Below are 22,794 nucleotides of genomic sequence, written 5' to 3'. Positions count from 1 at the left end.
CTATCTATCTATCTATCTATCTATCTATCTATCTATCTATCTATCTATCTATCTATTATACAGTGCCTTACATATCTATCTATCTATCTATCTATCTATCTATCTATCTATCTATCTATCTATCTATCTATCTATCTATCTATCTATCTATCTATCTATCTTGACACTCCAGTTCTCTTCCTTTGGCCTCAGGTGTCCATCACAATCCCCAGCACTTTCTATTAGTTTCTGATTTCAGTTGTCCCATCTTGTGACCCTTAGTGACAAAGTGACATTTGCTCAGCCCCTCTCTGACGTCACTTTTCTGCTCCTGATGTCCACGTGCACCTCTGTTGGTGTCCTGCACATCAGACTTGTGACGTGACCCCATTGTAGTGTTTTCTACCCTCACAGCTCAAGTCTCACCTGTTTCTTAGACAAATCATCACTTGATTGATGACAATGATGTCACCCTTTATTATGATGCTGGCACCTTGAACAGGTGACATGTCCTCATTTGAATGTTCAAAGTGTCTGCAGACATCGGCCTTAGCCAGCGTATTCTAATGTGACATCTAGAACACAAAAATGACTGGGGGTCCTAAACACGGTGACAGCTGCAGTGGACACCAATACTCTTTAATGTCACACACGTCATTGTCATTGTCACAGAGTGACGTTTTTAGGATTTATTTAGTAATGTGTTATGTTTAATTGTTTGCCCTGAAGAAGTCATTGAGAGAATCGCGTTGGCCCTCAGACTGTGAGGTTTATGTGGTTGGACCTCGAGAAGCAGGACCCCTCAAACAGACTGCCATGGGGGCTTCACTTGTGTCTTCAGAACTAAAAGGATTTGCTTGTGATTTAGGACTGAGCTATGAGGAGACGATTGTTTGGTTTTCTTTCACCTTCTCTCATATTCTGTCTATTTATTATGGGATGTGTTGTTGTTCTTTTGATTTGTTTCCTGATCTTCACAGGTGAGTTAATCCTGGTGGTCCGGACTGCTGAATTCCTGATGATTCTCGTCCTTTTCTGAGCCCCTGACGTGTTCTTCTTGTGATCTTCTGATTCTTTTCTTTTTCGGTGGCCCAGCTGCTGTTCTTCTTGTCTTTTTATTCTTTAATTCTCTGTGTGGTTTGATGTCACTGAGATGTCAATTGTGTCATTTCTAACACCTACCAGCAGGTGGTGATGCCAGCAGGTCACTCTGCCATTTTGCTCTAAATGGACAGCTCCGGTCAGAGGAGAGCTGGGAGTGGACAGCAGTGGTCAGCAGTAATGGGGGTCACTTCACAGTCCACTCAGACCACCTCTGTGCCCAGGGGACTGGACTTTGGGATGCTGAGTGTCCATTCAGAGCTCGTCCACTGGCTTTATTACAAATTAGGAGAGAAATAAGAAAACTGAGGTGACCAGCAGTGAGGACTTTAGTGGAATGAGGTCAGCTGGTCAGTGGCACCGGTCAGCATGTGATGTGTGAGTGTCAGAAGTGTCACATGTCAGTCCTGTCCACCCTGTCCATTATGTCACTGATGACACAGTCAGTCCAGTCTTTGTCACAATAGACAGACAGAGGGTCCTCATCGTCTAAGTGGTCTGACATCAGGAGAGCCCACCATGACAGACACTCGAGTGTCGCACTCTCCGATGTCCAGCAGTGACCGGCGTGTCTAACAGGAATCTGTGGATGGGGTCCTGCAAATCAGTCAAAGACCCTCCATGTGCTGAGTCCTCAGTTACAGACACAAATCCAAGGTGGTCCCTCTGCTGTCATCGGCTTTGACAAGTCTGTCTGGACCCTCGAGTGCAGGACACTGTCAGCCTCATGTCCTTCACAGTCCTGTCCAGTGTCCACATGTCACTTTGAGTAACTTGTCACCAGTCAGTGTGGCAGGAAGGCAGAAGACACTGTCAGGTATATAGCGCCTTACCTTATAAGGACAGTGGTAGTCTCAGGGTCAAAGTGCATTTCAGTGAAGACGGTGCAGTCATTGAGCCTGTGTGATGTGTGTCCTTCTGTCTGTCTGTCTGTCCTCACTTGTCTCTCTTCTTCTTCACAGGTTGGACTCTTGTGGTCTCACCTCGGCCTTCTGCTCAGCTCTCTCCTCGGTCCTCTCGTCTCCAAACTCACAGCTGACTGAACTGAACCTGGACTTCAACAACCTGGGAGATTCAGGGGCTCGTCAGCTGAGTGAGGGGCTCAGGAGTGACAACTGTAAATTAGAGAAACTAAGGTGAGTAAAGAGGGAGAGGGGTGGGGGGTGTGAATGTGTTATTGATGGGCGGGCTGATCACATGATATAGTGCCTTTCACATCTATCTATCTATCTATCTATCTATCTATCTATCTAATCTATCTATCTATCTATCCTATCTATCTATCTATCTATCTATCTATCTATCTATCTATCTATCTATCTATCTATCTATCTATCTATCTATCTATCTTGACACTCCAGTTCTCTTCCTGTGGCCTCAGGTGTCCATCACAATCCCCAGCACTTTCTATTAGTTTCTGATTTCAGTTGTCCCACCTTGTGACCCTTAGTGACAAAGTGACATTTGCTCAGCCCCTCTCTGACGTCACTTTTCTGCTCCTGATGTCCACGTGATCCTCTGTTGGTGTCCTGCACATCAGACTTGTGACGTGACCCCATTGTAGTGTTTTCTACCCTCACAGCTCAAGTCTCGCCTGTTTCTTAGACAAATCATCACTTGATTGATGACAATGATGTTACCATTTATTATGATGCTGGCACCTTGACCAGGTGACATGTCCTCATTTGAATGTTCAAAGTGTCTGCAGACATCGGCCTTAGCCAGCGTATTCTAATGTGACATCTAGAACACAAAAATGACTGAGGGTCCTAAACACGGGGACAGCTGCAGTGGATACCAATACTCTTAAATGTCACACACGTCATTGTCATTGTCACAGAGTGACATTTTTAGGATTTATTTAGTAATGTGTTATGTTTTATTGTTGCCCTGAAGAAGTCATTGAGAGAATCGCGTTGGCCCTCAGACTGTGAGGTTTATGTGGTTGGACCTCGAGAAGCAGGACCCCTCAAACAGACTGCCATGGGGGGCTTCACTTGTGTCTTCAGAACTAAAAGGATTTGCTTGTGATTTAGGACTGAGCTATGAAGAGACGATTGTTTGGTTTTCTTTCACCTTCTCTCATATTCTGTCTGTTTATTATGGGATGTGTTGTTGTTCTTTTGATTTGTTTCCTGATCTTCACAGGTGAGTTAATCCTGGTGGTCCGGACTGCTGAATTCCTGATGATTCTCGTCCTTTTCTGAGCCCCTGACGTGTTCTTCTTGTGATCTTCTGATTCTTTTCTCTTTCGGTGGCCCAGCTGCTGTTCTTCTTGTCTTTTTCTTCTTTAATTCTCCGTGTGGTTTGATGTCACTGAGATGTCAATTGCGTCATTTGTAACACCTACCAGCAGGTGGCGATGCTAGCAGGTCATTCTGTCATTTTGCTCTGAATGGAGAGCTCAGGTCAGAGGAGAGCTGGGAGTGGACAGCAGTGGTCAGCAGTAATGGAGGTCATTTCACAGTCCACTCAGACCACCTCTGTGCCCAGGGCACTGGACTTTGAGATGCTGAGTGTCCATTCAGAGCTCGTCCACTGGCTTTATTACAAATTAGGAGAGAAATAAGAAAACTGAGGTCACCAGCAGTGAGGTCTTTAGTGGAATGAGGTCAGCTGGTCATTGGCACCGGTCAGTATGTGACGTGTGAGTGTCAGAAGTGTCACATGTCAGTCCTGTCCACCCTGTCCATTATGTCACTGATCACACAGTCAGCCCAGTCTTTGTCACAATAGATAGACAGTGGGTCCTCATCGTCTAAGTGGTCTGACATCAGGAGAGCCCACCATGACAGACACTCGAGTGTCGCGCTCTCCGATGTCCAGCAGTGACCGGCGTGTCTGATGGGAATCTGTGGATGGGGTCCTGCAAATCAGTCAAAGCCCCTCCATGTGCTGAGTCCTCAGTTAGAGACACAAATCCAAGGTGGTCCCTCCGCTGTCATCGGCTTTGACAAGTCTGTCTGGACCATCGAGTGCAGGACACTGTCAGCCTCATGTCCTTCACATTCCTGTCCAGTGTCCACATGTCACTTTGAGCAACTTGTCACCAGTCAGTGTGGCAGGAATGCAGAAGACACTGTCAGGTATATAGCGCCTTACCTTATAAGAACAACAGTGGTCTCAGGGTCAAAGTGCATTACAGTGAAGACGGCACAGTCATTGAGCCCTTGTGCTGTGTGTCCTTGTGTCTGTCTGTCTGTCCTCACTCGTCTCTCTTCTTCTCCACAGGTTGAGGTCTTGTGGTCTCACCTCGGCCTGCTGCTCAGCTCTCTCCTCGGTCCTCTCGTCTCCAAATTCACGGCTGACTGTACTGGTGCTGAACGACAACAAGCTGAGAGATTCAGGGGCTCGTCAGCTGAGTGAGGGGCTCAGGAGTGACAACTGTAAATTAGAGACACTGGGGGGGGTGTTGGGGGGGGGGGGTGGGGGGTGTGAATGTGTTATTGATGGGCGGGCTGATCACATGATATAGTGCCTTTCACATCTATCTATCTATCTATCTATCTATCTATCTATCTATCTATCTATCTATCTATCTATCTATCTATCTATCTATCTTCTATCTATCTATCTATCTATCTATCTATCTATCTATCTATCTATCTATCTATCTATCTATCTCTCTCTCTTGCTGTCTGTGTGTTGCTTGATTAGTGCTGCCTGGGGTGGATGTGTTCAAGTCGTGGGAAGCCGACGAGCGTCGAGGTCTCTGAGTAAGTCTCTTATTTTTTCTTTTTTTTTTTCTCTTAGTTATTTTTTTTATTAGAGTTTTGTTTTAGAATTGTTTTTTTTTGATAGTTTTTACTGTTAAGACGCGGCTTTGGCGGTTATCGCCATGGCCGTGTCCAAAGGCAGGGCTCCTGATTTGTTACCAAAGGCGTTTGAAAATCTCTCACGCCGTCATGGCGCAAAGGTCCTGGTGGACCCTCAGGTTTCTGCTGAAGCATGTGTGGTGGAGTTGGAAAAGTTGGTTATAAAAATGTCCTATCCGCCTCCGGAATGAACAAGGCTGTGGTTGTTTTTTTAAACGATGAGTCTCTCGTGAATACACTCGTTGAAGAAGGGGTTGTTATCAATGGTGCATTAGTTCCTGTCCTGCTGTTATCAGCGCCTGCGAAGAAAGTTATTGTTTCTAATGTTCCACCTTTCTTAAAAAATGATATTTTACTAAGGGAATTGAACCGTTATGGGCAGATTATGTCTGATATAGTATTGATCCCACTTGGCTGCAAGATGCAGGAATTAAAACATGTGGTCTCCTTTCGGAGACAAGTTTATATGATTTTAAATAACATGAATGAGGATGTAGAGGTGGCCCTCAGGTTTAAGGTGGAGGGCGATGATTATGTAGTGTTTGTCACTTCAGATTCAATGAAATGCTTAACTGTGGCAGAGCTGGACACAAGGCGGCACAGTGCAAACATGAGCCTGTGGTGCTGCCGGGCGGCTCCGCTCCGATTAAGGAGAACACTGACGGGGTTAACGATGAAAACTACGAGTCTGAGTATGAAAGTGAGGTGGAGAATATGGAGGATGATGGGTCTGAGTGTAATGAGCGGTTGGAGGGTGCGGGTGTTGTGTGTGATCGGCCTGCAAGTATTCTGTCTAAAGACGCTCCAGAGAAGAGCGCGCTTCTTGTTGCCGAGGACAGGCCGGCTGAAGCCGACAGTGCAGTGTGTACAGTAAGCACAGAGCCTGAGACCAGTAGCAGTGAGGGGACGACATTGAATGCAATTTTCGAGGAAGCTGCGCCAGTCGCCTCTGCTGTGAACGAGTCTCAGGTAACCGATGAAACTGCACAAGTTCAGGCCGCTGAGGACGCACTGCTGACGAAGCAGAGCTCGGCGCAAGTCGTGGAAAGGCAGATGAGTGAGAGGCCGATGGACGAGGTGTGTGCCATGGAGAGTGGGAGTGCAAGTGTGAGTGAGAGGGATGAGAGTTTCAAAGTGCCCCGTCATAAGCGAAAGAATAAATCGGAGAATACGAAGTCTGCAAAGAAAAGCCTTGTGTCCAGTGAGCCATCCAGTGAACGCAGCAACTTGTTTAAAAGTTACAGTGACTGTGATGTGGGCGACAGGGAGGATGAGGGCAGTGACACTGACGCCTCCGTGAGAAGCGAGTCCTCATCAAGGTATACACTCGGAGGCGGATACAGCACCGCAAGTATTCGGTATTTCTTGGAATTTATTGAGGGCAAGAGAGGAGTTAAAGTAGAGGAGCACTTCCCAGACGTTCAGCTCTTCCTGGTGTCAGCACAGAGGGTGCGCAATGCACAGCTTGGCATGGACCAGAAAGAGTCGTGAGATTAAAGAATCTGATCAGTAGGGTTAGGAAATCACTGCTTTAATCATGATGGAGGTAGTTCTACGTTTCTTTTATTCGTTTGTGTTGTGTAATTTATTGGTCACTCCCTTGTGTTTTGTATTAATGGACTCTTCACATATTGGGAGTCTAAATGTGAATGGATGTAGGGGAGACGCAAAAAGGGCTGCTGTTTTTGATTATTTAGGGCAAAAGGCCTTCACATAGCACTACTTCAGGAAACGCACACCGATATTAGGAATCAGTCGGACTGGCTACGTGAATGGGGGGGTCAGGCTGTGCTTAGTCACGGATCCCATGTCAGTGCTGGGGTAGCTGTGCTGATTTCCAAAACTGTAAATTTACAGATCACTAATATTAGTGAGGTGGTGGCTGGGCGCCTGCTGGTGGTGCAGATTAAAGATGGCGATCAGGACCTCGTGTTCATTAATTCCTATGCACCAACAAATGGTCGAGAGAGGATCTGTTTCTTTGATTCATTGAGAAAGGTGGTGGAATCGTTTATTAATGGGGAAATCTTCTACTAGGAGGGGATTTTAATTGTACAGAAAATGCTCAACTGGATCGAAATGGTGCTGAGCCTCATCCAGCTTCTGTCAGAGTATTACATACTTTATTACAGCAGTCAGATCTGGTGGATGTATGGCGGAATAAACTTCCTATAGATAGACAATACACCTGGGTAAAAGGGGGGGGGCCGCATTTCAATGGCACGTTAGACAGGTTTTACTGTTCAAGGCATCTTTTAATACAATCACCTCTACTTATATCTGTCTTTCAGTTTTTCTGATCACTCGCTAGTAGCATTAAAGCTCACCTTTTCAAAAAACTTTTCTTTAAGTCTTTCTGGCAATTCAATGTTTCCCTGTTGGATGATTCAAACTTCCTTCAGTGCTTTGAATTTTTCTGGCAGCAATGGACCCTCACTAAATCTAAATTCACTTCCCTCAAACAATGGTGGGATGTCTCGAAAGTACAGATTAAAGCTTTCTGCCAACAATACACCAAGCAAGTGACGAAGAGGAGTGTGGATCATATGAAAAGCCTGGAGGAGGACATCACTGAACTACATGCTACTCTTCATAACAATTTTGATAAGGATACCTTTGAGATTTTAACAACTAAAAAACATTCACTGTCTCAGCTTCTGGAGTTGCAGGCTCAGGGGGCTTTAGTGAGGTCTCGCTTCCAGAATCTGAATCACCTGGACGCACCCACAGGTTTTTTTAGTCTTGAAAAGAAGAGGCACAGAGCAAGACAATCCATATGCTCCGTGACACCGACGGTCAAGAACTGTGTACTACAGGGGAGATAAGAGACTTTGCTGTATCATTTTACAAAATTATTCAAGGAGGAAAGCATTGATGAGGCTGCAATGTCTGAGTTTTTGGAAGGTATGCCAACAATTTCGGAAAAATTGGCAGAGCCAATCAAAAAGTTGGAGAGAGATGGTGTTGGGTTTCTTCCGCTGAGTGGGAGGCTTAGGTTTTGATAGACAACTTCTGGTGATGAACATTCACAAAATGGACCTGTCCAGCCTACCCCATTTTTACAAGGGAGTCTTATTAACGTGGCACTTTGTCTTTAAAGAAACTTTGCTACATCTGGTTGGTGGCCTTTAGTTTTTAACTCTAGTTTTTCATGTCCTCTGTTGTTCAGCGATAGTTTTGTTAAAACACTCATCACACATCAAATACTTACACTGTCCCAAATTCATGATGACAGCAAGAAGTCCTTTATTGACCCAGCAGTGATATCTTCAATACTGGGGGTCAAGTCGTCAGAGTGCTTCAGAGTTTTTTATCATTCATGGCCAAAGATTATCATCGGCTGAACAACTCGATCAGAGCAGTAAACTCAGAGATGGAGGTCTGCCCTGCTGTTGATCTGTCCTCACTCACCGACAATACGATTGACATTCCATAAAGAGGAAGTCGTGAGCTTTAAGTCTCTGTCAAAGGGGGACCTTTATAAATATTGTGTTAAAACTAAACACTTGGTGACACTAAAAACAGCATGTGACACACCATGGAGAGAAAATCTGGGGGTGGAAGGAGGGAGTGCAGCTGCTTGGAGGAAGCTATATAAAAAAGAAGAGCGACGTGCAATGGAGAATTTGCATGGGATTGTTGCTACCAATTCCTTTTTAAAAATAATTGAGCAGAAAGAGGATGATACTTGTATATTTTGTGGACAAAAAGTAACACTATACCATTTATTCTTGCAATTAGGGGTGGGCGGTATGACCAAAATTCTATATCACGGTATTTTTCTAAATTATCCCGGTTTCACGGTATTTGACGGTATTTTTTTCCCATGCATGAGTGGATGTTAAACACATTTTCCACTGCAACTACTGGCTAAGAATAACCTATTCCACTGTCAAGAGCATTGTACATTGTACAAAAAAAACATTTTAATGTGCACACAAGTATTAATGCAGGTTTGCATGGCCCCATAAAGTGATACTTTTCAAGGGGGTGGCACTAATGAAGAGAAGGAAATCACACTGCATGACAGATGCAGTCAAAATATAGAACCCTTTTTATTTAACAAATTTTGCAAAAACTTAAATTATAATTTTGACAACATATTTTCAACCATCCAAAGAGGTATTTAGACTTAGTAAAATATCCAGGGGTGCTTGTCAAAACTTGTATTGCACTGAACATGTCTTAGAAAAGGAATAAATAAATATTCTTTGTAAAACATCTACACTTTCTGTTAATATTAACAATCTCTGTCCACTGACACGTTAAAGTGACTTTTTAAACAACTTTACCATCACTAAACTGCATAATATTTAAACTAATAAATAATAACAATAAAATAAATAATTGTATTATTACTGATAGTTGCACTATTACTTCAAGGCTTCAAGCCCAGGTGCATTACAGAGTATTCACCAAATTAAAATAAAATAAAACAAGTGCAATCTTGGTGATGACATCTTTACCAGCTGAACCATCGTTTAGGCAAACTGCATTAATATGGACCTTGCTTTAAGCTAAGCTATATACATAAATAACAAAACTGCAACTTGCATTTATAATTGTATTTGTGGTATAGCCCTACGGAATCGTATTAGGGCCACGGTGAAGAAAAAAATATACGGACACAGGGAAGAAAAAAAAACAAACTATACGTTGAGAATAAAGTCGACATTTCCACTTTATTCCCATAGTTTACTTTATAATTAGAGTTGAATGTCGTAAACTAAACTTCATCCGAAAATCATTGTTTAATTTACTAGATTTTCTCAAACCCCGTCATAAGTTAATGTAGCACATTAAATGCTTTGTGTTAAGTGTTCCCCGACCCAGTTGTTAATCACTACGCTTCTTAAACTGACTTCCTCCGCACTAAGAGGAGACAGCGATCACCGCACAAAATCCATTCACTTCATGATATTCCTGCTCTCTGAAAATTTAGAATGCTAAGATAAATACTTGATATCATTTTCCTGATGAAATGCATTAAAGCAGGTATTACACATGCACGGTAGTGAGGCGGTAGTGCTGCTCCCTCGCAGTAAGGGGTCCCCAGGTGTATGTTCAGTGTAGAGAACTTTATGGCAGGTGTGTCGAGGCTCTGAAAAACTGGATGTATGAATGGGTATCGCACAGATTTAACTTAAATATTGTTTAAATGTTGGGTTTGTGATCTGGTGGTCGGAGAGACGAACACAGAATTCAATGGATGTTATTCTGAGCAGGCTTTCTTTATTGCACGCTTGCTGTCTCTATCTGACGTACCAAAACCCCAGTTCCTATCCTTCCTTTTTCTTTCTCCACATAACCAATCACCACACGATAAATGTCTTTGTGAATTAAAACTAGCTATAAACTTAGCCCACGGAGTGTTCAGAACTTTAAAAATATCTTCGTTATACATGTTTAATTATGCCATCCATTCAGGGTTGTGTCCATCCCTGAAGAGTTGCCAGCACATCGAAGGATTAATACGAGCAAAACATACACTAGCAGGGTCAATATAGCATAACAAAACCCCACATCCTACATGACTCTGAAAGGAAACTGAAGCACCGAGTAAACCCACCAGAAAAACATGCAAATACACGGCAGGGTACACCGAGACACCCTTGCTGCGAGGCAGCAGTGCAACCTCCACGCCACCGTGCCCCCACATGATTAATACCTGCTTTAATGCATTTCACCATGAAAATTATATCAAGTATTTATCTTGGCATTCTAAATGTTCAGAGAGCATGAATATCATGTGAATGGATTCTGTGCGGCGATCGCTGCCGGCGCCTCCTCCTAGTGCAGAGGAAGTCAGTTTAAGAAGCTCGGGGAACACTTAACACAAAGCATTTAATGTGCTATATAACTTATGACGGGGTTTGAGAAAATCTAGTAAATTAAATATTCATTTTACGATGAACTTTAATGACAAAGTACGAGAATAAAGTCAACATGTCGACTTTATTCTCGTCATAAGCGTCGACATTAAAGTGGAAATGTCGAGAATAAAGTCAACATGTCGTCACACTATTACACAGTACCCAGGTACATTACACTGTAGGCTATTGAAAACAAATAAAACAAGTACAACTTGGCTTGCAGTATTATCCAGTAGTATAGAAACAGTATTCACACATTTGAACATAATGGTCCACATCTGACCTTTTAAAACCAAAGTATCTCCAGGCAACAGACATGACTCCTTTTTTTCGGCAGAAGTTCTTCAGTGCCATCATGTTCAACTTTATCGTCAGCTACAGCTTCAGTTTCAGAATGTTCTCTGTCCAGTTTCACCGCGCAATACCTACACTACCACACCTATTTAGCGGTGTAGCAGTGAAAAAGAGCCCCGTGCAACACCTCTGTGTTTAGAGGTTTAGCAGTGAAAAAGGTCCCCACTTGAACAGTTTCCCACTGCGCCACGTTCCGAACGTCATTTAGGTAATTTAAACCGGTGTTGCAGTATATAAGAAAAATCCATATCATAAAAAAATTAAAAAACGGTTTTAGGTATGAACCGGTATACCCGCCCAGCACTACTTGAAATGTAAGACTTAATTTTTTTTTTCATTTTTTTTAGTGAAATATGTAGTAGGTTAATGGGGAAATTTAACAATATCATGTTCATTTATGGAACAAAATATAACAAGGAAAATCGGCAAAAAGTGCAGCTATTAAATAATTTATTGGGTGAAGCAAAATTAGCAATTTTAAAGAGTTGAAATAATAAACAATGTGGGACAGGGGCTACTGATGCTGTGTTGATGTTCAAGGTAAATGTACGCTCCAGAATAATAATGGAATATACGTATTAAAAAATGATGATACATTAGTTATTTAATAATGTGTAGGGGATTAAAGGGGTGCTCAGCTCAATTGATGATGGAAAACTAAAAATGAATGTATGAGACATTGTTAAAGTTCTCTCTTTTTTTTTTTGGTTTTATGTCTTAGAATGATGTAAAATAGTTGAAATAATCGAATGGTGTAACATCATAATAGTTATGTTGAAGTTATGATTTGGGACATTTAATCCTTGTTTGATACGAGCTCAGGGGGTTTGAATTGTGAATTAGAAGAATGGAAAAGTTTTTAGGGTCATTTCAAATAATATAAGAAATAATATATCAAATACGGACTGCAAGGGAATTGATAATCATTTGATGCAGCAGCCTGTAAAATATTAGTTTATATGTTACCTGTTATATATTAATTTGATTTATTGTTATTGATCAATAAAGGTCATTTTAAAAATAAAAAAAAATCTATCTATCTATCTATCTATCTATCTATCTATCTATCTATCTATCTATCTATCTATCTATCTATCTATTCTCTCTCTCTCTCTGTCCGTTTGGCTCTCGATTGGTGTGGTCTGTGGTGGGCGTGTCTGTGGTTTCGGCCGTCAACAGCTGGTGCGTGTTGTGAGTATCTCTCTCTTTCTCTTTTCCTTTTTTTGTTTGTTTGTTTTTAGTTTTATGAATACTTTTTCTGTTTTTAAAGAGGACTCTGTTTCTGCTTTGCCGCTATGGCGGCGTCTAAAGTTATACGAGATGGCTTATCTCCACACAGTTTTTCTAACCTTTCCAGAAGGCACGCTGTAAGGTTGCTTGTTGATCCGGCGGTCTCGGTGGAGGCCTGCGTTATGGAGGTCGGTAGGTGGTGGGGTGTAAGAATGTCTGGTTGGCCTCACGTATGAATAAAGCGGTGATGATTTTCCTGGACGATGAAGCGCTGGTGCCCCGACTGGTCGAGTAGGGTGTTGTACTTAATGGCGCGCTGATCTCGGTGTTGCCGCTGTCGACTCCTGCTCGTAAGGTTATTATTTCTAATGTGCCTCCATTCTTGAGTAATGAAATCTTGCAGCGTGAACTGCGCAGGTATGGTGAAGCGATGTCTCCAGTTAGCATGATTCCACACTGGGCTGCAGATCCCCTGATTTGAAGCATGTCGTGTCTTTCAGGCGACAGCTTTATATGATTTTAAATAACGAGAATGATGAACTTAACGTGGCCTTAAAGTTCCGAGTGGAGGGTGTGGATTATGTGGTGTTTGTGAGTTCAGAATCGATGAAATGTTTCAATTGTGGTAGAGCAGGCCATAAAGCGATTGACTGGAAAAGAGAGAATGTTTATTTAAGTGATGAAGAAAGTAGAGAGAGTGAGCTAGAGACTGAAGAGGAGGAGGAGTTTGAAGAAGATGAGCTGACTGATAGTGAGAGTGAATTAGACGAGAAGGAAACTGAGGAGCAAATTGAGTCTGCTGACAAAGATAATGCTGCACTAGACTCTAAACAAGAGCATGACAATAATAATGAAGGTGTGCTGGCTGAGGCTGGTGATACACCTGTAGATGAGCCCAGTGTCCCAGGTGAAGGAGCCTCCGTCCTTAAAGAAGGGCACACGGCTGAGACTGAGGAGGCCTCCACTGGTCAGGCTGCAGAGGTCTGCAGTGATAAGAATGTCCCCCTGTTCTAGGATGAAGGGAGCTGTAATGATACATCAGGAGATGATCGTCTCCAAGTGGTGCAGCTCTGCCCACCAATAATGAGACAAACTCAGACATGCCCATTGTTGATATTAATTGGGGGCAATCTTGAGTTGGACCTGGGCACTAAACAAATAGCAAGCAGCAGCAAGGAAATAAAAGTTACAAAGAGAGCAGGAGTGAGTGAGGCAGATAATATGGATGTGAGTGTGGAGTCGAGTGGGTGTAAGGAGACATCACAAATAACCACTAGGAAAAGAAAAGAAGCAGTGGAGTCCACCACGGGCGCTAAGAAGATTTTAATGTCTGACAATCCATCCAAAAAACAAATTGTGTCAGTTAACAAGAAGGATATTGCAGATAGTGGTGAAGGTGTGGAGGGTGAAGGCGAGAATGACTCTGACATTTCTGGTAACACCTTCTCAGTGTTTGGTTTGGAGCCTAAAGGGGGATACAGTACGAAGAGCATCAGGAAGTTCTTGGAATATTTAGAGGTAAAGGGGGTGTTCAAGTACAGGACTATTTTCTGGACCTCGATCTCTTTTTGAGCTCAGAAAAAAACATAAAGCGCAATGCAGCTAACTTAGGGTTGGACCAAAAGGAGACCACCAGGTTGAAAAACGTAATGAGCAGAGTGCGCAGGATTCTTCAAAATAAGTCCTGATGGATGGTCAAGTCAAGAAAGTGAATCTCTTGGTTTTCTGGTGTGTTTTGTGGTGTAAATATGGCTGAGTTACATGTGGGGACCCTAAATGTGAATGGCTGTTGAGGCAATTTGAAAGGAACTTGGTCTGTGATTTTTTAAGACAAAAGCACTTAGATGTGGGGTTCCTACAAGAGACCCACTCAGATCTGGAGAGTCAGGCCGCCTGGGTGCAGGACTGGGGAGGGACGGGCTTTTTCAGTCATGGCACCAGTGTGAGCGCGGGGGTGGCAGTGCTGATTAGTAAAACCTCCTTGTTAAAAATCACAAAGGTGACTGAGGTTATGGCTGGCAGACTGTTAGTTGTGCAGGCAGAGGATGGCCCCCACTCGTTGGTTTTTATTAATGTTTATGCCCCCAATAACGGCACTGCCAGGGTGGATTTTTTTTTAATTATTACGGGGGATTTTGGATGAATTTACTAATAATAATCGTCGTGCTGGGGGGATTTTAATTGTACAGAGGACTGTGTTATGGATAGAAATGGGGCCGAGCCACACTTGGGGTCAGTTCGTTTACTTAAGGAAATCGTCGAGGCCTACGACTTGGTGGATGTGTGGCGCTCTCACTTTCCAGCTGACAAACAGTTCACGTGGCTCAAAGGGAGCAAAGGGCACCTCTCGATGGCCCGTTTGGATCGCTTTTACAGACCAAAATGCCACCTCAATTTATTAACTAACACTCTTATCACTCCTGTCGCTTTTTCCTATCACTCTCTGGTTTCTGTTACTTTTCTCCTCCCATCTCCACAAAAATATAAATCATACTGGCACTTCAACACCACTCTACTTCAGGACAGTCACTTTGTGAAATGTTTTAATTTCTTTTGGGAGCAGTGGAGTTCCACCAAGCTGCGTTTTGAATCCCTGAGATAGTGGTGGGACGTGTCCAAGGTGCAGATTCGACAATTTTGTCAGCAATACACTGAACACGTCACCAAGGCCTGCATTTTAACAATGAAGACACTCGAGGAGGAGATCACCAAGTTACATCAGACTCTGTTACATGGCTACTCTGAGGATCTGCTGCACAACCTGATCACAAAGAAAACAACACTATGGGATTTATTGGAGCTTCGAGCTCAAGGAGCTTTAATACGTTCTCGTTTTCAACAACTTAACCATCTCGATGCACCTACAAAATGTTTCTTTGCTTTGGGGAAAAAAAGAAGGCCCAAGGTAAAGTTATTCATGTTCTCCAAACAGATACTGTAGAAGAGCTGAGAGAGCCTGAGGACATCCGGGACTTTGCTGTGTCTTTTTACGAGACTTTGTTTTCAGAGGAGCTGCTCAGTCTCTCTTCTTCAGCCACTTTGTTCAAAGGACTGCCTCACATTTCTGACAATTCTGCCGAGTTTCTGGACAGCGACCTCACTTTTCAAGGACTCACAGTTGCACTCAATGGTCTAAATACTGGAAAGACGCTGGGAATTGACGGATTACCGGTTGAATTTTATAAACAGTTCTGGCCATTATTGGGCATGGACTTCTTTGAGGTTGTACAGGACAGTTTACAAGCAGGGGAGCTTCCGGTCGGCTGTCGCCGAGCTGTCATTACTTTGCTCCCTAAGAAAGGCAACCTCTGCCTTCTGAAGAACTGGCGGCCCGTGAGCTTACTCAACATGGACTATAAAATCATTTCAAAAGGATAAGTGACGAGGCTGAGAAAAGTGATGGGCAGCATCATCAACCCCTACCAGTCCTACTGCGTACCGGACAGACAAATTCACGACAACATATTTGTGCTGAGGGACATCATATCTGCATCGAAAGCTTTCAACCTCAATGTTGGCGTTTTTTCTTTAGACCAAGAAAAGGCTTTTGATCGGTCGACCACAAATATTTATTCACAACTTTAAGAGCGTTTGGTTTTGGTTTACCTTTTGTAAAGTACATCAAATGTTGCATTCCAATGTGTTTGGAGTGTTAAAAATCAATGGGGTGTTCAGCCGGCCATTCGCTGTGACCAGGGGGATTCATCCAGGGGTGTCCTTTGTCTGGGATGTTATACGCCATCTCCATTGAACCTTTTCTTAGGCAGCTTGAGAAACACCTGCAGGATTTACAATTCCATTGTGTAAAAATCTTACTTTTAAATTTCTGGCCTATGCAGATGACGTCGTGGTGTTGTTTGTGAATTCTGATGAAGACGTCTCTGCTGTGTGTAAATGTTTAGCACTTTTTGAGGGAGCATCCTCTGCTAAAGTTAACTGTGAGAAGGGGAATGCATATTTATCAGGGGACTGGGTGCATCGTCCTCCGCCAGTGCTTACCATCAGGGCTGGGCTGGAATAAGAAAGCTTTCCATTACCTCGAGGTTGTGCTGGGTGGTGAGGACATTGAAAAGGACAACTGGGAGGGGCTGTTTACAACAGATTGACTTACGATTGAAGAAATGGCAGTGGATTGCGCCTAAACTCTCTTTTAGAGGAAGAGTTCTTGTTATAAACAATCTCGTTGCCTCCATGCTGTGGCACAGACTGATGAGTGTTGACCCGCCCATCAGGACTCTTACACTCCATACAGAAATTATTAGTTAACTATTTTGGAATGGAGTGTACTGGCTGAAGAAAGGACTCATCTGTTTACCGGTGGAGGAAGGAGGACAAGGCCTGATTGATGTCTGCTGTAAGGGTCGCTAGTTTCAGATTGTTAGTTTTACAGCGCCTTTTATTCTCTTTAGAACCCATAATTTGGAAAAGAATAGCTCTTTCATTTTTCCCATAAGATTGAAAATTTGGGTTTTGATGTGCAGTTATTGCTCATAGATTTGAGCAATTTAAATCTCACTCCGTTTACCCAAATTTTACAAGGGAGTTTTACGTACTTGGAGCTCCTTTCTTCAGTGAGTGCCATTCAAGTCCCTTCACTTTTCAATGTACCCCTCATTTTTAATTCTTTATTCACATGTCCCACTGCTTTTTAAAATTAGTTTGTAAAGACTTTGATCAAAAGTGGCATTGTGGTTTTTCCTCTTATTGGAGGAGGACAACAAGAGTTTTAAAGATTCCACTGCGTTGGCCTCAGGGCTGGGCATTCGATGAATAAGAACTGTCAATTATTTATTATCATTTATGGCAAAAGACTTCATCAGGCCTAAGAGAAAGTCAGGGGAACTCGACCTCAGTGCATAACAAGATGGAGGAGGGATGAGGAGGAGGAGGAGGGAGGACGAGGAGGGCTGCTTTACTGATCTGGAGGTGGAACCCAAATTGGACATGAATGGTGTGAGGGGAGGACTCGATTTTAAGGCTTGACGAACAGGAAAATATATTTTTTTGATCTTTACCAAAAAAAAGATGTGTATGTATACTGCATCAAAGTTTTCCATTTTTCAAATTTAAAAAACACCATCATGACACCCTGGACTGAAAAATTAAATTAAAAACAGAGGTCAGGCCAGCATGGAGAGAATTTTATAAACCCCCCTAATAATAAGAGAGCAGGTGATTTACAATGGAGAGTCGTACACGGGGTCATCGCAACAAATGTGTTTCTAAATAAACTTCAGAGCGACGTGAGCGATAAATGGGCCTTCTGTGGGGAGAAAGAGACTGTTTAATCATTTATTTTTATATTGTACGAGACTGCAAACTCTGTTGGTGGTATTTTCAAGAAAATATGTGAAAAATTTACTGTTTCTTCTTTGATGTTCAGAGATTTATTTGGAGGGGCATGAAATATAACAAAACATCAAAATCAAAATTTCAACTTTTAAATTAATTTTTACTTGGGCAAGCAAAGTTAGCCATTTTAAAAAAGCCGTTAATAATAAACAGTGTGGTACGTTACCAGATGAAGGGTACTGCTTATTTTCAAATTTTATGTTAATTTCGAGAATCAAACTAGAATTTACATATATAAAACAATGTGTAATATCGAAGAATTTGAAAAAAGTGTGTGGAGTGAAGGGGGTGCTGTGCTCTACTGAGGGGGGGGGGGGGGGGGGGCAACGAAAAATCAATTTGGAATAACGAAGAAAAGCGAGTGTGAAATTATAATGTTAAATGTTAGAAGGATTAGCTGGAGTACTGAATACTAAATACAGATGTGTGTACTTAATGTGTGGGGACTGGGGAGTAGTGGAGGAGTAATGACATTGTTATTGGGATTGATGTGTTCATGTCTATCTATCTATCTATCTATCTATCTATCTATCTATCTATCTATCTATCTATCTATCTATCTATCTATCTTCTATCTATCTATCTATCTATCTATCTATCTAGAGTAGGCGCTGCAAGAACATCCATTGCACTTTTTACTAGTTTTTTTGGCACTGGATCTAGGGAACAAGTAGTGGGCTTCATTTTAGAAATTAAAGTTAACACTTCCTGCTCTGTTACACGATTAAAATTATTAAAGTGCTGAATGCAATGTGAGACAGGGTCTGCTAAGCTAGTATTTGGTTTGTACTGTGATGCAGAGATCTGGGATCTTATATTTTTAATTTTCTCATTGAAGAAGTTCATGAAGTCTGTACTACTAATATCTGTTGGTATTTTGCACTGTTGATCTGAATTTCCATTTGTTAATTTAGCCACTGTTCTAAACAGTACCCGAGCATTTTTATTATTGTTATCTATTATTCTAGAATAGTATTCTGAGCGAGCTTTAAAGAGGGCTTTTTTATATTTATTGACACTCTCTGTCCATGCAATTTGAAAGACATGTAGCTTTATTGTTCTCCATCTGCGCTACAGTTTTTGACACTCTAATTTAAGATCTCAAGTGTTTTCATTAAACCAGGGAGAGTTTCTATGTGCTTTGATCACTTTTGTTTTAAGGGGAGCCACTGTGTCCAGAGCATTTCTTAAGGTCACATTATTATCTTGACAGTCCAGTTCACCTCCTGTGACCTCAAATGTCCATCACAATCCCCTGCACTTTCTAGTAGTTTCTGATTTCAGTTGTCCCCCTTGTGACCCTTAGTGACAAAGTGACATTTGCTCAGCCCCTCTCTGACGTCACTTTTCTGCTCCTGATGTCCTCGTGCTCCTCTTTTGGTGTCCTGCACATCAGACTTGTGACGTGACTCCATTGTCGTGTATTCTACCCTCACAGCTCGAGTCTCGCCTGTTTCGTAGACAATTCGTCACTTGATTGATGACAATGGTGTCACCCTTTATTATGATGCTGGCACCTTGAACAGGGGACATGTCCTCATTTGAATGTTCAAAGTGTCTGCAGACATCGGCCTTAACCAGCGTATCCTAATGTAACATCGAGAACACACAAATGATGGGGGTCCTAAACACGGGGACAGCTGCAGTGGACGCCAATACTCTTTAATGTCACACACGTCATTGTCATTGTCACAGAGTGACATTTTTAGGATTTATTTAGTAATGTGTTATGTTTTATTGTTTGCCCTGAAGAAGTCATTGAGAGAATAGCGTTGGCCCTCAGACTGTGAGGTTTATGTGGTCGGACCTCGAGAAGCAGGACCCCTCAAACAGACTGCCATGGGGGCTTCACTTGTGTCTTCAGAACTAAAAAGATTTCCTTGTAATTTAGGACTGAGCTATGAAGAGACGATTGTTTGGTTTTCTTTCACATTCTCTCATATTCTGTCTGTTTATTATGGGATGTGTTGTTGTTCTTTTGATTTGTTTCCTGATCTTCACAGGTGAGTTCATCCTGGTGGTCCGGACTGCTGAATTCCTGATGCTTCTCGTCCTTTTCTGAGCCCCTGACGTGTTCTTCTTGTGATCTTCTGATTCTTTTCTCTTTCGGTGGCCCAGCTGCTGTTCTTCTTGTCTTTTTATTCTTTAATTCTCTGTGTTGTCTGATGTCACTGAGATGTCAATTGTGTCATTTCTAACACCTACCAGCAGGTGGCGATGCTAGCAGGTCACTCTGCCATTTTGCTCTTAATGGGCAGCTCAGGTCAGAGGAGAGCTGGGAGTGGACAGCAGTGGTCAGCAGTAATGGTGGTCACTTCACAGTCCACTCAGACCACCTCTGTGCCCAGGGGACTGGACTTTGGGATGCTGAGTGTCCATTCAGAGCTCGTCCACTGGCTTTATTACAAATTAGGAGAGAAAAAAGAAAACTGAGGTGACCAGCAGTGAGGCCTTTAGTGGACTGAGGTCAGCTGGTCAGTGGCACCGGTCAGCATGTGACGTGTGAGAGTCAGAAGTGTCACATGTCAGTCCTGTCCACCCTGTCCATTATGTCACTGATCACACAGTCAGCCCAGTCTTTGTCACAATAGACAGACAGAGGGTCCTCATCGTTTAAGTGGTCTGACATCAGGAGAGCCCACCATGACAGACACTCGAGTGTCGCGCTCTTCGATGTCCAGCAGTGACCGGCGTGTCTAACAGGAATCTGTGGATGGGGTCCTGCAAATCAGTCAAAGCCCCTCCATGTGCTGAGTCCTCAGTTACAGACACAAATCCAAGGTGGTCCCTCCACTGTCATCGGCTTTGACAAGTCTGTCTGGACCCTCGAGTGCAGGACACTGTCAGCCTCATGTCCTTCACATTCCTGTCCAGTGTCCACATGTCACTTTGAGTGACTTATCACCAGTCAGTGTGGCAGGACGGCAGAAGACCCTGTCAGGTATATAGCGCCTTACCTTATAAGGACAGCGGTGGTCTCAGGGTCAAAGTGCATTTCAGTGAAGACGGTGCAGTCATTGAGCCCTTGTGCGGTGTGTCCTTCTGTCTGTCTGTCCTCACTCGTCTCTCTTCTTCTTCACAGGATGGCCTCATGTCGTCTCACCTCGGCCTGCTGCTCAGCTCTCTCCTCGGTCCTCTCATTTCCAAACTCACAGCTGACTGCACTGGTGATGAACAACAAGAACCTGGGAGATTCAGGGGCTCGTCAGCTGAGTGAGGGGCTCAGGAGTGACAACTGTAAATTACAGATACTGGTGTGAGTAAAGAGGGGGAGGGGTGGGGGTGTGAATGTGTTATTGATGGGCGGGGTGATCACATGATATAGTGCCTTTCACAGCTATCTATCTATCTATCTATCTATCTATCTATCTATCTATCTATCTATCTATCTATCTATCTATCTATCTATCTATCTATCTATCTATCTATCTATCTATCTATCTATCTATCTAGACAGTCCAGTTCACCTCCTGTGACCTCAAGTGTCCATCACATTCCCCAGCACTTTCTAGTAGTTTCTGATTTCAGTTGTCCCACCTTGTGACCCTTAGTGACAAAGTGACATTTGCTCAGCTCCTCTCTGATGTCACTTTTCTGCTCCTGATGTCCACGTGCTCCTCTGTTGGTGTCCTGCACATCAGACTTGTGACGTGACCCCATTGTCGTGTATTCTACCCTCACAGCTCGAGTCTCGCCTGTTTCTTAGACAAATCGTCAGTTGATTGATGACAATGGTGTCACCCTTTATTATGACGCTGGCACCTTGAACAGGGGACATGTCCTCATTTGAATGTTCAAAGTCTCTGCAGACATCGGCCTTAACCAGCATATCCTGTCCTCACAGGTGGCGCAGTGGTAGTGCTACTGCTTTGCAGTAAGGAGACTGTGGAAGATTGTGGGTTCGCTTCCCGGTTCCTCCCTGTATGGATAGTGCTTTGAGTATTGAGAAAAGCGCTATATAAATGTAATGAATTATTATTATTATTATTTATCCTAATGTGACATCGAGAACACAAAAATGACAAGGGTCTTAAAGACAGGGACAGCTGCAGTGGACGCCAATACTCTTTAATGTCACACACGTCATTGTCATTGTCACAGAGTGATGTTTTTAAGATTTATTTAGTAACGTGTGTTATGTTTTATTGTTTGCCCTGAAGAAGTCATTGAGAGAATCACGTTGGCCCTCAGACTGTGAGGTTTATGTGGTCGGACCTCGAGAATTAGGACCCCTCAAACAGGCTGCCATGGGGGCTTCACTTGTGTCTTCAGAACTAAAAGGATTTGCTTGTGATTTAGGACTGAGCTATGAAGAGACGATTGTTTGGTTTTCTTTCACATTTTCTCATATTCTGACTGTTTATTATGGGATGTGTTGTTGTTCTGTTGATTTGTTTCCTGATCTTCACAGGTGAGTTAATCCTGGTGGTCCGGACTGCTGAATTCCTGATGATTCTCGTCCTTTTCTGAGCCCCTGACGTGTTCTTCTTGTGATCTTCTGATTCTTTTCTCTTTCGGTGGCCCAGCTGCTGTTCTTCTTGTCTTTTTATTCTTTAATTCTCCGTGTGGTTTGATGTCACTGAGATGTCAATTGTGTCATTTCTAACACCTACCAGCAGGTGGCGATGCTAGCAGGTCACTCTGCCATTTTGCTCTGAATGGGCAGCTCAGGTCAGAGGAGAGCTGGGAGTGGACAGCAGTGGTCAGCAGTAATGGGGGTCACTTCACAGTCCACTCAGACCACCTCTGTGCCCAGGGGACTGGACTTTGGGATGCTGAGTGTCCATTCAGAGCTCGTCCACTGTCTTTATTACAAATTAGGAGAGAAATAAGAAAACTGAGGTCACCAGCAGTGAGGCCTATAGTGGACTAAGGTCAGCTGGTCAGTGTCACCGGTCAGCATGTGACGTGTGAGTGTCAGAAGTGTCACATGTCAGTCCTGTCCACCCTGTCCATTATGTCACTGATCACACAGTCAGTCCAGTCTTTGTCACAATAGACAGACAGAGTGTCCACATCGTCTAGGTGGTCTGACATCAGGAGAGCCCACCATGACAGACACTCAGGTGTCATGCTCTCTGATGTCCAGC

The 22,794-nt window shown here is 43.1% G+C and overlaps 2 protein-coding genes across 2 annotated transcripts in view; one reads left to right on the top strand and one right to left on the bottom strand.

Annotated features, from left to right (window-relative positions):
• The window catches only part of LOC114643526 (NACHT, LRR and PYD domains-containing protein 3-like), a 2,412,635-nt gene that overhangs the window by 371,503 nt on the left and 2,018,338 nt on the right, over nt 1–22,794 (top strand). The window contains exons 11-12 of the mRNA XM_051925773.1: nt 2,043–2,216; nt 20,787–20,960. Coding sequence (XP_051781733.1) covers nt 2,043–2,216; nt 20,787–20,960 — 348 coding nt within the window. The remainder of the gene's footprint in view (nt 1–2,042; nt 2,217–20,786; nt 20,961–22,794) is intronic.
• Nucleotides 1–22,794, bottom strand: part of LOC114643530 (protein NLRC5-like) — a 1,801,805-nt gene that overhangs the window by 1,509,036 nt on the left and 269,975 nt on the right. The window lies entirely within an intron of this gene.

The sequence above is a fragment of the Erpetoichthys calabaricus genome, chromosome 4, assembly GCF_900747795.2.
Source record: "Erpetoichthys calabaricus chromosome 4, fErpCal1.3, whole genome shotgun sequence".
Lineage (NCBI taxonomy): Eukaryota > Metazoa > Chordata > Cladistia > Polypteriformes > Polypteridae > Erpetoichthys > Erpetoichthys calabaricus.
Note: the sequence above shows the minus strand (reverse complement) of the source record. Positions and strands in the feature narration are given on the sequence as shown.